Source organism: Natator depressus, chromosome 2 (assembly GCF_965152275.1).
Source record: "Natator depressus isolate rNatDep1 chromosome 2, rNatDep2.hap1, whole genome shotgun sequence".
NCBI lineage: Eukaryota > Metazoa > Chordata > Testudines > Cheloniidae > Natator > Natator depressus.
This window is the reverse complement of record NC_134235.1, coordinates 67452577-67468006: the sequence shown is the minus strand read 5'-3', so window position 1 is coordinate 67468006 and position 15430 is coordinate 67452577. Positions and strand designations below refer to the sequence as shown.

Here is a 15430-nt window from a genome sequence, read left to right as displayed (position 1 = left end):
TAAAAAGTTAATGGAGATCAGACATTGAAATGCTACGCTAACTAAATGTCTCAATCTTATCAGCAGTAGCATATTAATAATGGCACATTTTTGGAAGGCTTTACTGGAAAGGATGTAAACAGGCTGGGCACATTCAGAGGAACTTAACCCAGGCCCCTGCCGCTAATGTGATAATTTCCTTTTCAACTTGATAACAATTTCCTAGTTCCATACCTTACTGAACAGTCCAATTAAAAAAAATAGAGGTGTAAGAGGTTGAAGGGACTTGGAAATGTAAGGCACGCTATCAGCATTTGCTTGGGTCATGAGGCCAATGGTAATAACTGCTATAGCAACGGCTCATTTTAAAGAAGTAACTCATATCTGCGTGATAAAAATATTCAACTATTAACTGTTGCCCCAGATGGCTCAAACTTAAACAAAGAGTGTCATTCCAGGGGCATAGGATTGCCAGTCAGGGAGAACCCTGTCACGCACACCTCTGACCCCACTCTGACTTGTGATAATGCCCTGAAAAGGGCTGCTTATGTTTCTCAACCTGGGATGCTAGTTTATCTGTTTAAAGAAAAAAGGAAATGTCAGTGAAAATGGTAGAATAATTGATCAAATATTTTTTCCTTACTTGGACATCAATTTCCAGACTATAATGCTGATGCTGAGAAAAACCAAGGACCTATAAGGCGGGTCAGGGGTATCAGGTCACACATAAGCACTTTTAATATGTAATCAAGATTTACAAAGTCTTTTTTCATGACTGAAATGAGAAATTCTGTAAACAAGCAGGAATAATGAATCAACATTGTTCAATTTCAAAAATTACCTTGACACACTACACATTTTGGGGCTCTGGGTCTGATCTAAGGACCAATGAAGTTGATTGGAGACTTTCCATTGACTTCAGTGAGCTTTGGTTCTGCCCCCTTGAGCATCTGAAGCCTGAGGATATCCGTGACACAGCAGAATAGTATCAGTAAACTTGGTGGATTGGATTTCTTTTTTAGGCTCCGCTTCTTTTTCTTGACATTGCTGATCTTGATGAACAAAGTAGGTGGGTCAACCTGAATCCTAAGCATCCCTGAGGCATTGGAAGGGACTAAACTATTGTCTCATTGCTCTTGGTTCTGCAGAATGAAAATGAAGCAGAATGAGAATGAAATCACTAGTGAGTCTCTACTGATCATGTGTGAACAGTAATTTTTCAAAGGATTATAACCTGGCCAAATTTGGGCATATTTTCATAAGACCTGTGAACAGCATTCCTGACACTAAGTCCTCCCCCTTAAGTCCCTGCTCCAAAGAATGGGTGCGTTAGAGCTTTTCAAATAAAATGTCACCAGAATTCTTTAATACAGGTAAAGCAGTGTATTTTTACCTAGTCTTGTTCTTGGAAATGGCTGAATCATTTTGGCTGAAATTTTCTGAAAAATTCAGCCTGAGGCCTGGAAAATTTTAGCTTAAATGGTTAAAGTTTGACAGTTATGCAGTCTTATAAAGAGAAGTGTCGAACAACCTTAATAAGTGGTTCTGTCTAAATGGAGCCTTGAAAATATAGCTTTATGTATTAGCCAACCCACTGTGTAACACTCTAGATGCATTCCCTGTTCACTCAAGCAACCACATGCCTGTCTGTCTATTTATCTAATCTATCTGCCTCTCATCACTGCAGTGGCTGGGCACCTTAATCTTCCTTGTCCCAGTTCCTCCTTCCACGTGTTTATGGCTTCCTGTGTTTGTTATTTATCTTTTCCTGATGTCCTAATCTAAATTTAGATTATAAGCATTTAGGGGCATGGACTCTGTGTTGTATAAAACACCATATCTGTGGTGCTTTATCAATGCAAAATAACAGTAATGCTTGTATATACCAAGAACCCAACAAGACTCTCTTAAATACAAAGTGCAGGAATTTTTAAACACTAAAGGCAAAATTATAGCAGCTTAATACTGATCTTTTTTGGCCAGATCATGGCTCCTTTGAAGAAAGTTTGGGATCAATATGGATGTGGTGCTCAGGTTGAAGAAATTGCCGTGTTGGGAATGAAAGCATCTGGAGATAAGCAGGAAGACAATGTAATATAGAAGAGGGCATGATAGCTATCCAGAAAATTGTAATACCACCTCTAACTATTCTGTTTAATCACTGCAACATTGTCTGATTTTTCCGGGATTAATTTTGTATTTCTACATTCTTTTACAAACATTGTACAAAAATAGTATCCATTTTTCAAATATCAAGGGCCAAATTTGGCTCACTTTACTTGAATGAGTAGTTACATGAATGTCATTGGAGGTACTTGGGTGAGTAGAGCGGGAAAGATTTGTGTGCGAATTGATTCCTGTAGGACAGTGAGGGCTTTTCATAACTTGTTAGTTTTGAGTCTGATTCTATACAGTGTAATCAGGAATAGGTCTCATTGATGGGAGCCTTTCTCTAGCTGCCTACCTCTCTAGCTGGAGAAGTGTAGGACTGGAACCTGTGTCTGTTTTGCTTTTAAAAAAACATGTAGTGTTGTAGTACAGGGAGGGAAGTAATGAATCCTTTAACTTGCAGCTGCCTTGACGAAAGCTTTGTGAGTCTTTTAAGGTCTTGCTAAATGAAGGTGCATCTGTGGTGTCAATCAATGATGCTTGTTTATCTTCACCAGAGGCACAGGAGTGTAATCTGGTGAGTGACTCTGGTGATGCACAGATGCAGCTTAGTGGCTGAAGTGATCATCATCGAAAGTGCATTGTTCAGAGGAAGTCTAGATTTTAAGTCAGATACTTAAAAGGAAGTAAACTTTATCAAAATTTCCAAGCCTATCCTTCAATTTAGAGACATCAGAAGATTATTTACTATTTATGAATGCTCGCATGTTGACTATATATTGATAAATATATTTAATAAACCAGGAGCTAGTATAAACTACTGGGGAAAAGAGCCAAGTATAAATAACAGAATGTTGCCTGGAAGGTGAGCAGTACAATTACACAAGTTGACATCTATTTGAGACTTAAATGATTATTTTAATAAGCTGTTTAAGCTAAGAAATGAGTATTTATAGCAAAAAAAGAGTCTGTGCAATATAATCATATCATGTTTGTGGGTATATATTGTATAAGGCGGGATAAGTAAGTCAGAAGCAGTATTTAATACTCGTTCAAACACCTAATTTACAGCATAGCAAGTAAATGGCATTCTGAAAAAATCACTATGATATGTAATAGTGCTATCTGCTGAGCAGCCTTTCTTGTAGCTTCCCTACAGAGTTAGTATGGAAATCTTGCTGGAGTCCCGATTAAGTAAAGAAGCTTCAAATCAGATTATACCTTTGGTCGTAATTAGATGGAACAGTTACCATCTGGGGACACAGTAGTTTCTTAAGAAAAAAAAGCAATCCATGGAATAATGAAGCCACAGCGTGACATAATCTTCTCTGGCTGCCGAAAGAAAATATAGTTTCACTCAGTTTTATAATGCTTGTTTCAATGTCCATTCTGGAACAGTAGAACTCTTCGTGGGTAGCAGTCTGTACTGGTTTGGAAAGTGTTCATGAAGGAAGAATGCTGTGGGGAGGAAAACCATGGTATTATTTACAGTGCAATGACTAAATGGTAAGTAACCAGATTATAAACATTCAGTTCAGTTGTCCTTAAGCACAAACAGAAGGAGGTTTGGTCACTTGACAACTGTACATAATTAAGAGGGAGAATGAATGTCAGGAAAAACTTCCATACACTGAGATCCGTAAGAGTGTGGAATGGTCTCCCAAGGTAAGTGATGGAATCTGCATTTCGGGAGACATTTGAAGCCAAAAGCACTAGAAAATGTACTTTGGAGGACAACACTGGCCTGGAGATGGATTGAATTACCAAGAGATTTTCCATCTTTAACTTCTGATTCTGTAACAGCATTGCAAGGGGAAAGGATTTGAATAAGAACATTCACATTAGACATAAATATTACAAAGGTAAAGGGAATGTCAAAAAATAATGAGAAGGCTTGCTGAATGAAATGCTGGGTTCTCTGCTTTGAACAATGGCTACCTAAAGCAAACCCAGTCATGGATTAACATTAACCCAGATTAAGCAAATTGATTGTGATGTTTTTGTAGCTGGGCTTCCTTAGAATAAGACTGAAGATGTTCATTTCATGTAGCATGATCAATTGCACCTACAATAATGTAGATCTCTGAAAACAAGATGATTATCATTTTATTTACAGAGGATGTGACTGTGGGTGAGTGTAATGAAATGCTACAGTATAGAAATTAACTGTTGTGAAAAATGGTTACTTTCTCTAGCTTTGGATAAACTGTTTAAATTTAATCTCTCTCTTTAAAGCATAGTGTCAGCATTATAAATTCTTCAATTGAAAGAGGTGTTGACTGTGGAAACAAAAGAATCTGGGTTCCGTTTTGTTTTCTACCAGAGGAGCATTCTTTACAAAATGGAAATGCATATGATATAAACAGACATTTTTGGTTATGTAAAAGCAACTGTTACTTAACAATTCTCAAGGAAAATTCTTAAACTATAAAAATCTTTAATGAAATTTAAGCCAAAATGAAGATATTATAGTGATAAATCTATGACCTCTGATGTGAAATAAGGTCTTACACAATATGTTGATTATCCATTTTTTGAAATTGTGTAAGATGCATAAGAAACCCTATGTTGTTATCCAAAATTTAATTTGATTAGCTTTAATTGCTAACACCTGTGCAAATTAAAAACACATGCAATGTACTAATGCAATAACTGATTCAATTCTCAATTACTTTGGAATATATGATAATTATTGTATTAATTTTATATTTCATAGCGAAGACCTGATTTTCTGCTAGTCAATTACCTTTCTGTGCACATAATTATTTTGTAATTGTTAATCATTGGAAATTGTATTTATGCATTATCTTGTGTGCTTTTGGTTTGGTTGGTTGTTTAAGGATTATAAATTTCTAGTGTCCAGACCCAGTCTAACAATTATCTATGTATCGAATAGTAATTTAAGTTATTTCTATGCAAAATCTTGATCAGTTCCCAAAACTGAATAACTAACCAGACTAAAAATTTCCGAAACAACCTTTGGACTACTGCAAAACCGCATACAGTTTTAAAAGTTGTTGTGAGTGGCCTTTGGAAACCTCATGGAAAAAAACTGCCTCCTGAATTAATTTCTTAACTATATCAGTAGTTAAGTAACTGGGGCAGAATCCACTCCACCCAAGTAATCATACTCTATGGAAGTCGTGTGCAGAGGGATTGAGGTGGTAAAGCCACTCACTACAACCTGGGTTCAGGGTATGGGGTTGCTGTGAAGCCTTCACCCCTTTATAAAGGTTGCTATTCCACATGGGCTGGAATAGTAACCTGAGCTCCTGTCTGCCAGCTGAGTGGGGTGGGGTTTTGGGGTTAATCGGGGTGCTTATGAGCCATGTTGCCACTGGTTCTCTCATTACATGTGCACATTTGCCCTGAAGCCACAGTGGTAGAGCTTGTGCTACTATGAGCAATATTAACTCCCACAAGCATTTCCCCTGAGAAAATTACTGTGTTTGGAGGGAAGCACAGTGTGTAAAATGGCTATACCTCAGTTACATCGCCAGTCCTGACTCACCTTGCAACCAAGTGACGGGACATTGGCAAGCATGAGGAAAGCATCTGATGTTGGCTGCACTTCTCCCTTCATTTAGGACCCTAGCTTGCTTTTTTTCCTGTGCTGCCCTAAACATGGGAACACATGGGCCTCTAGAGGCAGTGGGAACATTTTAATTAAAAATTGTATATAATACTCCTGTTCATATTTGTATGAAGCCTGCAACTACTTTGAACTTGAATACCAATATTTTCAAACTTGGGTGCCTACTGTTGGACACCAAAATCTATATGAATGGGCCTGATTTTCAGAGGTGCTGAGCACCCAAATCTCTCATTGATTTCAGTGGGACGTGCAGTTTCTCAACCTGTGAAAAGCAGGCCACTTAACTGGGTGCCTAATATGGATTTTGAGATCTAATTTTAGGCACCCATGTTTAAAAATTCTGGCCCGTATGACCTTAATGGAACAGTTAACATTTTTCTGTTGACATCATGAAAATTTGAATATACAAGATCAATCTTGGTTCCAACTCAATCTTGAGGGTTATTTTCAGTTTCTCAGCATACCATATGTGTCCTTTGCAGCACAGATAATATAATGCAAAGTAACTTCTCTTCCTTCATATCATTCACTTTTCAAAATAAAAGAATTTGGCTATTTTATATTTAAAGAGAAGAAAACAAAACAAAACATGAATTGACAGGAGGAACTGAGCCCCAAACCTTAAACCAGTCCTGTCAAATGTGATTTTTACCTTGATCCTCAACTTCCTTTAAAGGTGCGAACATTTTCTTATCAGTCCCAGAGCTGATGTCTTTAGGTGGTGAAATATTTTCTTTGAAACAAGGCACTTTTCCCAGTTTCATGAAGAAAAATGTTTAATAGCTGAAGGAGGTAGCATGTTCCTGTATTCAGTCTGCCATCTGCATTCAAGTGATACAGAGTTTCATTTAGTCTATTTTATTTTACTTTTAAAAACACACATACAGTCCACAAGTATGCTATATACCTTTTTATGAAAAGTGCCTTTGGAAAGGACATTGGTTTTAGTAGAGAGATCTTTTCTTCAGGCTGATTAGTTTATAAGCCAGTTTTTTTCCAGTGTATGTTGTGGTCAGGGCAAGCCAACTGTTACCAGATTTGCCCATTACTTTGGGGTACGCTCTTTTATGAGGGTTACTCTTCTGGGGGGGGGAGGGGGGGTTTCAGTAATTCTATCAATGTACTGCTTGTGTCACTTGTGTTTTCACATGGAGCTCTACTTTTCCCTTCTGCAAGTTCCCTCCTGATGGAGCTCTCCTGCAGGACCTAGGTTCCCCAGCCTCCAGCCCCAGAATCAGATGAACATACACACACACACACACACACCCATTAACAGAGTGCATCTGAGTGGACCGGGTCAATCAGCAAACTGACCCCTTATATGTCCCTGGACTCAGGAGGCTGGATCAAGCAGTGCTTCCAAGCTGCCACCCTTATATGCCAGAGGTTCAGCATGTCCCTATCCCCACTTTCACGTTACAATTGTTCTGGTAGTAACCCACTTAATGAGTAAACCCCACAGGATTTATGGGCGCTACAGGGATCTTTAGCTTATGTAAGAGAAGCGTTGCTGCAGAGCAAATGGGGAAGCCAAAAGCACACAAAAAAAGAGAGAGACAGAGAGGGAGGAAAGCAACCAGCTTAGCTATAAAAGTTATTTATTGCCAGGTAATAACCATACAAGGAGATCCAAACAAACAAAACAGTTACAATATTAAATCTAGCTTAAATTTGATTACAAAAGTCAGGTTTAGAAAACTATACCTGATCACACAAGTCAGGGTTAGAAAGCTATACCTAGAGTAGGAAAAAAACAGACAGAGAGAGAGCGTGAGAGAGAGAGAGTTGGCTTCTCACCACTCCGTGAAGCTTGAATTGGTCAGGGTTCCTAGGTGAGGGTGGTAGCTGAGGGTCCAGAGTGCTGGAGACAGGCAGAGCCCCCAGCATGATCAGTCAGGAGATGAAGTCCCAATGAAACTGATGCAGATTTTGGATCCAGGCATCAGAACGCTTATTTGAGCATGAATAGGGTTTTTTGTAGGGAAACAACAATGGTTCAAGGGAGAACACTAGATTTGTTTATGGGTGAACTGATGGCTCAAGGAAATATACCAAAGTTATTTTGTTCAGGCTAGATAATAGGAACTGATCATTCCTGGCCATGGGTGGTGTTCCTTCGAGGGAGCTCACAATGCCATTAGGCAGCTTCAGTATTTTGGATACCAATAAAAGATTTATTACTAGAATTGGTCTGATAACTACTGAGCTGGGTGTGTGCAGGCATGGGTTCATTAACATCTGGAGCAGAGATCCCCCACCATGCAGTGCTTCCCTGCTTTTCTGGTCCCAGAGTTCAGTGTGGTTCTTGCCTTGGAATCTCTATTCTCCATTCTGTATGCTAATGGAGATGCCTCCCTGTCCCATCTTCAATGCAAATCAGGCTAGGGGAGTTGCCTTAATCCTGTCACCCTTGTCCGGAGGGGTTTAGGTGTGTCTCCCACTGCCTTTTCATTGCTTTTTGTAAGTCTTTGTTCTGATTGGTTTTGGTTCAAGCAGAGGCTGGGGGGTAAGAGGGCGTCCTTCGTGAGTCAGACAGGCTGGATACTGCGCCCTGTTTCCCCAAGAACACAGAGCTGACAGGTAACACAACAGTTAAAATAAAATACTGTTATTAAAGGATTGTCACTAAATTAATTAAGTAATAGAGCAGGTGCATGTGGAGAATGCACAGGGGGAGTGGTCCCTGTTTTAAAGATCATGGCCCATGCTTACATTGCTTTCAGAAATAGCATGTTACTTAGATGACTAGAATTTTAAAGCTCATTCTAAAGTTTTAGCTACTGAAAACTGCCATTTTAATTAAAAGCACTGGAAATGGCTTTGTCTTTATAAAAGATTACCCTAATTTAAGCCTATTTCTCCTAGGAAAAAATAATTTCACACTTGATCAACAAGATTTCACTCAGCACAAATGCAAATATTTAAATGGTAGAGTTATGTATCCAAAAAGGCAAAGCTTACAATAGAAAAGCAAATGATCTGTCACAATTTATAAAGTGGACCATTAACTTTAGCCACCAAAACATGCTGTCAAGGTTCCTTCCCCACTCTGAACTCTAGGGTACAGATGTGGGGACCTGCATGAAAAACCCCCTAAGCTTATTTTTACCAGCTTAGGTTAAAACTTCCCCAAGGTACACACTATTTTACCTTTTACCTTTGGACTTTATTGCTGCCATCACCAAGCATCTAACAAATATATAACAGGGAAAGAGCCCTCTTGGAAACGTCTTTCCCCCAAAAATCCTCCCAAACCCTACACCCCCTTTCCTGGGGAAGGCTTGATAAAAATCCTCACCAATTTGTACAGGTGAACACAGACCCAAACCCTTGGATCTTAAGAACAATGAAAAAACAATCAGGTTCTTAAAAGCAGAATTTTAATAGAAGAAAAAGTAAAAGAATCACCTCTGTAAAATCAGGATGGTAAATACCTTCAGGGTAATCAGATTCAAAACATAGAGAATCCCTCTAGGCAAAACCTTAAGTTACAAAAAGACACAAAAACAGGAATATACATTCCATTCAGCACAGCTTATTTTATCAGCCATTTAAACAAAACAGAATCTAATGCATATCTAGCTAGATTACTTACTAAGTTCTAAGACTCCATGCTTTTTCTGTTCCTGGCAAAAGCATCACACAGACAGAGAACCTTTGTTTCTCCTCCCCTCCAGCTTTGAAAGTATCTTGTCTCCTCATTGGTCATTTTGGTCAGGTGCCAGCGAGGTTATCCTAGCTTCTTAACCCTTTACAGGTGAAAGGGTTTTCCCTCTGGCCAGGAGGAATTTTAAAGGTGTTTACCCTTCCCTTTATATTTATGACACATGCTCTAAACACTAATCTGATGTTACTTACAGTGTAGTAAATTGGGAGTAGCATCACTGAAATCACTGGAGTGCACTGGTGTAAAACTGATGTATTTGAGATCAGAATCAAATCCATTGTCTTTCAGTTTTTGTTGATCTTGGACTGAATTATGGCTCAAGCATCTGCATAAACTCTCCCCTCCCCATAATGTGTGAAATGTTGTCATTACATTCATCCTTAAAAAAGAAAACCTCTAATTGCCATTCTAGTCTGACAAAGTACCTCTTTCTAAAGAAAATGCTGTTATACCAAAATGATAAGAGACGTGAAATTACAATGGAGAGTTCTGAGAGTATTTGAAAGTAAAGCTATGCTAACTTAATCCTACAGTACTGGAGTCTTTGTGGAATTTTGAGATAACAGCTTGGACCCATTTAAGTCAATGATTTTTGGCAAGATTTGCTGCTGTTGATTTTTCTTACAAATTTTCCTTTTGCATTTTTCAGAATGAGGACTATGTTGTTACTGCAGTTGTGAGAAAACTTTTACATCCATCTCCTCCTCCTTCCAGAGTACTGTCAAAATGAGTGAAACACCATCAACTAATTATTCAGTGCTTCAGCCAAACTCCTCTGAGAGTGAACAGACTTTGTCTACACGTCACTTCAATGTCACCGAACCTGTTGTGGCCAAACGAATCTGTTTCTATAAAAGTGGAGACCCTCAGTTTAATGGGATCAAAATGGTCATTAATAATCGATCTTTCAAAACATTTGATGCCTTGCTGGATAACTTGTCCAAAAGAGTCCCAATACCGTTTGGGGTGAGGAATATTAGTACACCACGCGGGATACACAGTATCACCAATCTGGAGGACCTTGAAGATGGAAAGTCTTATATTTGTTCCCATCAGAAGAAAATTAAGCCCATTAATCTGGAGCGGGCCAGTAAGAAGCCATTGCCTTGGCAGATCAGCAGGCCAGTTAGCGCTCGTCGCCGAGTTGTGCAGTTAGCCAGGGAGAAAGAAGACGGCATTGTTCAGGAAGACAGAACTGTCAAAATAAGAACCCCTGAAAAGCTGCTTGTTTTCAAAAATGGTGACGTGAGAATCAGGTGCACTATAGTTCTGAGTAAGAAGAACATGCAAAACTTTGAGACCTTTCTGGATTACATAAGTGAGTTAATGCAGTATCCAGTTGTGAAGTTATACACTACTGATGGCAGAAAGGTGAGAATAAACAGTGGCATCAGATATGCTTTTCACAATGTTTGCTTTTATAATATTACCAATGTAATCAAATGATTTGGTTGCTTACATGGCTGGCGCGCACTCTGACCAGTGTAAGGTCCCCTGTGTCCTGACCATCAGCTATCTGCTGCCTTCCTTGTGGACCTGCCTCTGTACACCTATGGACCTTCAAAAAAAGTAGTCAGTTTTGTGGAAGGATGCACACTCATCTTGGGACTGTAGTGACTGAAGCGAGGGAATTTTAATTCTAGGTTTTCATGGAAGCCCACCAGTCTTCTCTTAAACCACTTCCTTCTCCATGTCTTCTAATGACAGCTTTTCCTGGACAGGATGCTTTTCTAGTCCTTTCTTATGCATGCCTTCAAAATATGTCCACTCATCCAATCACATGTAACCCTTCCACAGCCCTGTCCCACAATTAGGACATGCATTAGGCAGAGGTCCTTTGGAATGCTACCTCTGTTCCCTTAAGAGATAATGGTCCATTAATGCAGTAGAACAAATTCCTGTACCTACTCATCCCACAGGAGTTGTGAGCATCTTCACTATGATGTATTCAAGTTGTCAGGGCCGGACTAAGTTCACCTTAGGGTACTTAAGGAACTAGCTGAAGTAATCTTGGAACCATTAGCGATTATCTTTGAGAACTCATGGAGAACCATGAGGTACCAGAGGACTGGAAAAAGGCAAACATAGTACCTATCTTTAAAAAGGGAAACAAAGAGGACCCAGGGAATTACATACCAGTCAGCCTAACTTTAATATCTGGGAAGATACTGGAACAAATTACTAAACAATCAATTTGTAAGCACCTAGAAGATAATACAGTTATAAGTGGTAGCCAACATGATTTTGTCAAGAGCAAATCTTGCCAGACCAACTTAAATTCCTTCTTTTCCTAGTAGATGTGATATATGTTGATCTCAGTAAGGCTTCTGACAGAATCCCACATAAACTAGGAAAATGTGGTCTAGGTGAAATTACTATAAGGTGTGCGCACAACTGGTTGAAAAACCAAACTTAAAGAGTATTTATTGATGGTTCACTGTCTAACTGGGAGGATGACTCTAGTGGAGTCCTCTTTGTGTCATTCTGGGTCCAAAACTAGTCAACATTTTTATTAATGACTTGGATAATGAAGTGGAGAGTGTGCTTATAAAATTTGAACATCACACCAAGCTGGGTGGTGTTGCAACCTCTTTGGAGGACAGGATTAGAATTCAAAATGACCTTGATAAATATGGCTGAAATATAAAAAAGATGAAATTAAATAAAGACAAATGCAAAGTACCACACTTAGGAAGGAAAAATCTAATTCACAAATATAGAATGGGGAATAACTGACCATGCAATAATACTGCTGAAAATGATCTGGGGATTATAGTGGAACACAGATAAATATGGGCCAACAATGTGATGCAGGTGTAAGAAAAGCTAATATCATTTTGGGGTGTATCAACAGGAGTGTCATATGTAAGACATGGGAGGTAATTGTCCTGCTTTACTTGACACTGATGAGACCTCAGCTGGAGCACTGTGCCCAGTTTTGAATGCCATACTTTAAGAAAGATGTGAACAAATTGGAGAGAGTCCAGAGGAGAGCAAGAAAAATGATAAAAGGTCTGGAAACCTGATCATGAGGAAAGGTTAAAAGAAACTGGGCATATTTAGTCTTGAGAAAAGAAGACTAACTGGGGACCTGATAAGTCTTCAAATATGTTAAGGACTGTTGTAAAGAGAGTTGTTCACCATGTCTCTTGAAGCTTAATCTGCAGCAAGGAAGATTTAGGTTATATATTAGGAAAGAACATTCTAACAATAAGGATAATCAAGTACCGGACTAGACTTCTAAGGGAGGTATTGGAATTCTGTTACTGGAGGTTTTTAAGAAGAGGTTAGACAAACACCTGTCAGAGATGATCTAGATATAGTTGGTTCTGCCTGTTGAGGTCCCTTCCAATCCTACATATCTGTGATTCCATGACAATGTAATTGCTAGTAGAAGAGCAAAAGTTCCTATACTCAAAACTCAAAGTCAGATTTCCTGTATGGCTACTATATTACTTAGTTTATGGCATTGTGAGCTTTCCTCAGCAATCTTGATTATCCCTATTTCTCTATATTTGTAATGTTCAAAGGATGAAATTGCTATGAGCAACATTCAACAGTATTATGTTCTTCATCTGTCTTTGCCACCCAGGAGTTATGGCTATAAAACCTCATATAAGGTTATCTTACATTTTATAAACTGTGGACCAAATCCTAGCCTACAAAGCCCGAAAATTCCAGAAACAATGGGCCTGATTCTCCTCTTGCTTACACAAGTTTTACATTGTTGTAACTTCATTAACTACAATGGAGTTTCTTCTGGTTTACACTGGTATAACTGAAAGGGGAATCACACTCAGCTCAACTGAACACCGATGCAGGGTGAGTCTTTCACAGGGCTGGCTCCAGGTACCAGCTTTCTAAGCAGGTGCATGGGGTGGCAATTAGAATGGGGTGGCAGTCCGTGTCCTGCGGTGGCAATTCGGTGGCAGCTCTGCCGCTTTTCCTACCGCGGTGGCTCTTGGCACGGCGGCAATTCGGTGGCGACTGCTTGGGGCCCCTGGTCTTTCACCTTCCATCAGGTGAAGATGTGATTTCTGTGTTCGGTTTCCACAAGTAGACATGAAAGAGGGAAAGGGGCATATCATCTACAAGCTAGCAAAGCACAATCCATGAGGCTCAAATTCCTTGTAACTGGAGGAGCAGGAAGCTAGGTCCACTACTAATTCTGTATATTTGGCAGTATGCAGCCACAGACCCCCCCATACAAGAGTCCGGTAATATATTTTGTGGCGGAAGATTCTTCCCTTCACTGACTTATACACACACACTCTCATTCAGTCATTTCATGGCTGTTGATTGTCTCTATATAGGGATAAATCCAAACCTAACTTCAGGGAAATATTTATCTGGATCCAATATATTTACACACTTATTCACAAAGACAAAGGAAGTGCATTACCCAATGTTGAAATAAATTCCACTCTGGAATAAAATCCAGCCCTTTGTAATAGCCTGCTGCAATGCTACATATGTTTAGGGTAGAAAGTGAAGAAAAAATATGTGGAAAAACTATACCTGTTGTAGTATTACTATTTGTTACTTATGCAGAGAAATTGATTTGTTGTTGTATTTTTTTTTCCAGGTTCCTAACCTTCAGTCTCTGATCTTGTGTTCTGGAGCTATTGTGGCAGCTGGGAGAGAGCCTTTTAAACCAGGGAATTATGATCCTCACAGGTATTCACTACCTGCTAAATTGCCGGGACTCTCCAATCGTGTGTACCCCAAAGCAAATGCCAAATCAGAGAGCAGAAATAGTAAGTCCCTTTAATTATTTTGTATTTTCTCAAGTGATTTATCTCTTCCACATTTTAATGTTAAAAAAATGAAAACATAGCAATCTGATTGGGATCAAGGGTATTCAAGAAGGTCAGTTGAAACAAAACTATTTATTTTTGTCAGATTTCCTCAGTAGGCATCAGAAGATGAAAGCATTAATTTTCATTTTGGAATTCAAGTTTTTGTTAAAAATTCAGCTGGCTTACATATTTCCTTTCAAACAGAATTATTTGGACTTGTATGTAAAGCTATCAAGACTTATTTTAAAAGGGACTGATTGTTGCTAATCTATCCACATCATGCTTTGTGCATACTACAGCAAGGGTAACAGAAAGCACACAGCTTGATACAGAGAACAAATGTATATCTCCCTTCTAGTTGAACTTTCTGATGGTATTACAGCAGAGCAAATGTATTACCATGCAGTGTTCAGATCTTAGCTCAGTAAATGAATGGGGATATCTTGTCATATCCTTAATTCCATATGTGCCCATACCTAACTAAAGCAAACTGGGAAAAGCAAGGAAATAAGCAGTTAAATTTTTCAGTATCCAGGTGCCCTCCATGCGTTTCAACCTCAACTAGTTCCTTTCCACCACTCTATGCCCACATGTATCTCCCCCCTCATCCTGAACAGTCAGTATGTGGTAGGGTGACCAGATAGCAAGTGTGAAAAATTGGGACAGGGCGTGGGGGGTAATAGGTGCCTATATAAGACAAAGCCCTGAATATCAGGACTGTCCCTATAAAATCAGGACCTCTGGTCACCCTAGTATGTAGCCTTCATCTGTTTATTGGCCATGTATTCATGTGTTTTCATTTAAAATAGGTGTGGTGTGACTTTCATAAAGTTACAGTGTACATTGTATTGGTTTGTGTAAGTGAGGTACACTGTCAGGTTGCTGAATATTTAAATATTTAATCTATCTAAAGTTCTTATATGGTCCTGCCACCATAATATTTGAGCATGTCGCTATCTTTAATGTATTCATCCACACAATACTCAAGAGAGGTAAAGAGAAGTACTAACATCCCCATTGTACAGACAGGAAACAGTCTCTCTGTGACAAAGGGTTACCTTTATAAAAGCGATTAGTGATTTTTGGGTGCCTTAGTAAAGCTTCCTGAAGTTCTGGAGAGACAAGGAGGCAGTGCTGGAGGAGCTAATTTTCTCTGCTAATTTTCCACGGTGCTCCTGTCTTGCTGTGCTGAGGAGCCTAGGCAGCACCAACTGCCAATGGCTCTCACAGAATCACTAAGCTCCCATTCACTCCCCCGCCCCCTGCCCAGTGCCCCTGCTG

General features: G+C 39.2%; 1 protein-coding gene across 1 annotated transcript in view; it reads left to right on the top strand.

The window, feature by feature from the left end:
- Nucleotides 1-4194: 4194 nt before the first annotated feature.
- Nucleotides 4195-15430, top strand: part of RP1 (RP1 axonemal microtubule associated) — a 268493-nt gene continuing 257257 nt past the window's right edge. The window contains exons 1-3 of the mRNA XM_074944372.1: nucleotides 4195-4219; nucleotides 10000-10721; nucleotides 13936-14107. Coding sequence (XP_074800473.1) covers nucleotides 10077-10721; nucleotides 13936-14107 — 817 coding nt within the window. The 5' untranslated portion in view covers nucleotides 4195-4219; nucleotides 10000-10076. The remainder of the gene's footprint in view (nucleotides 4220-9999; nucleotides 10722-13935; nucleotides 14108-15430) is intronic.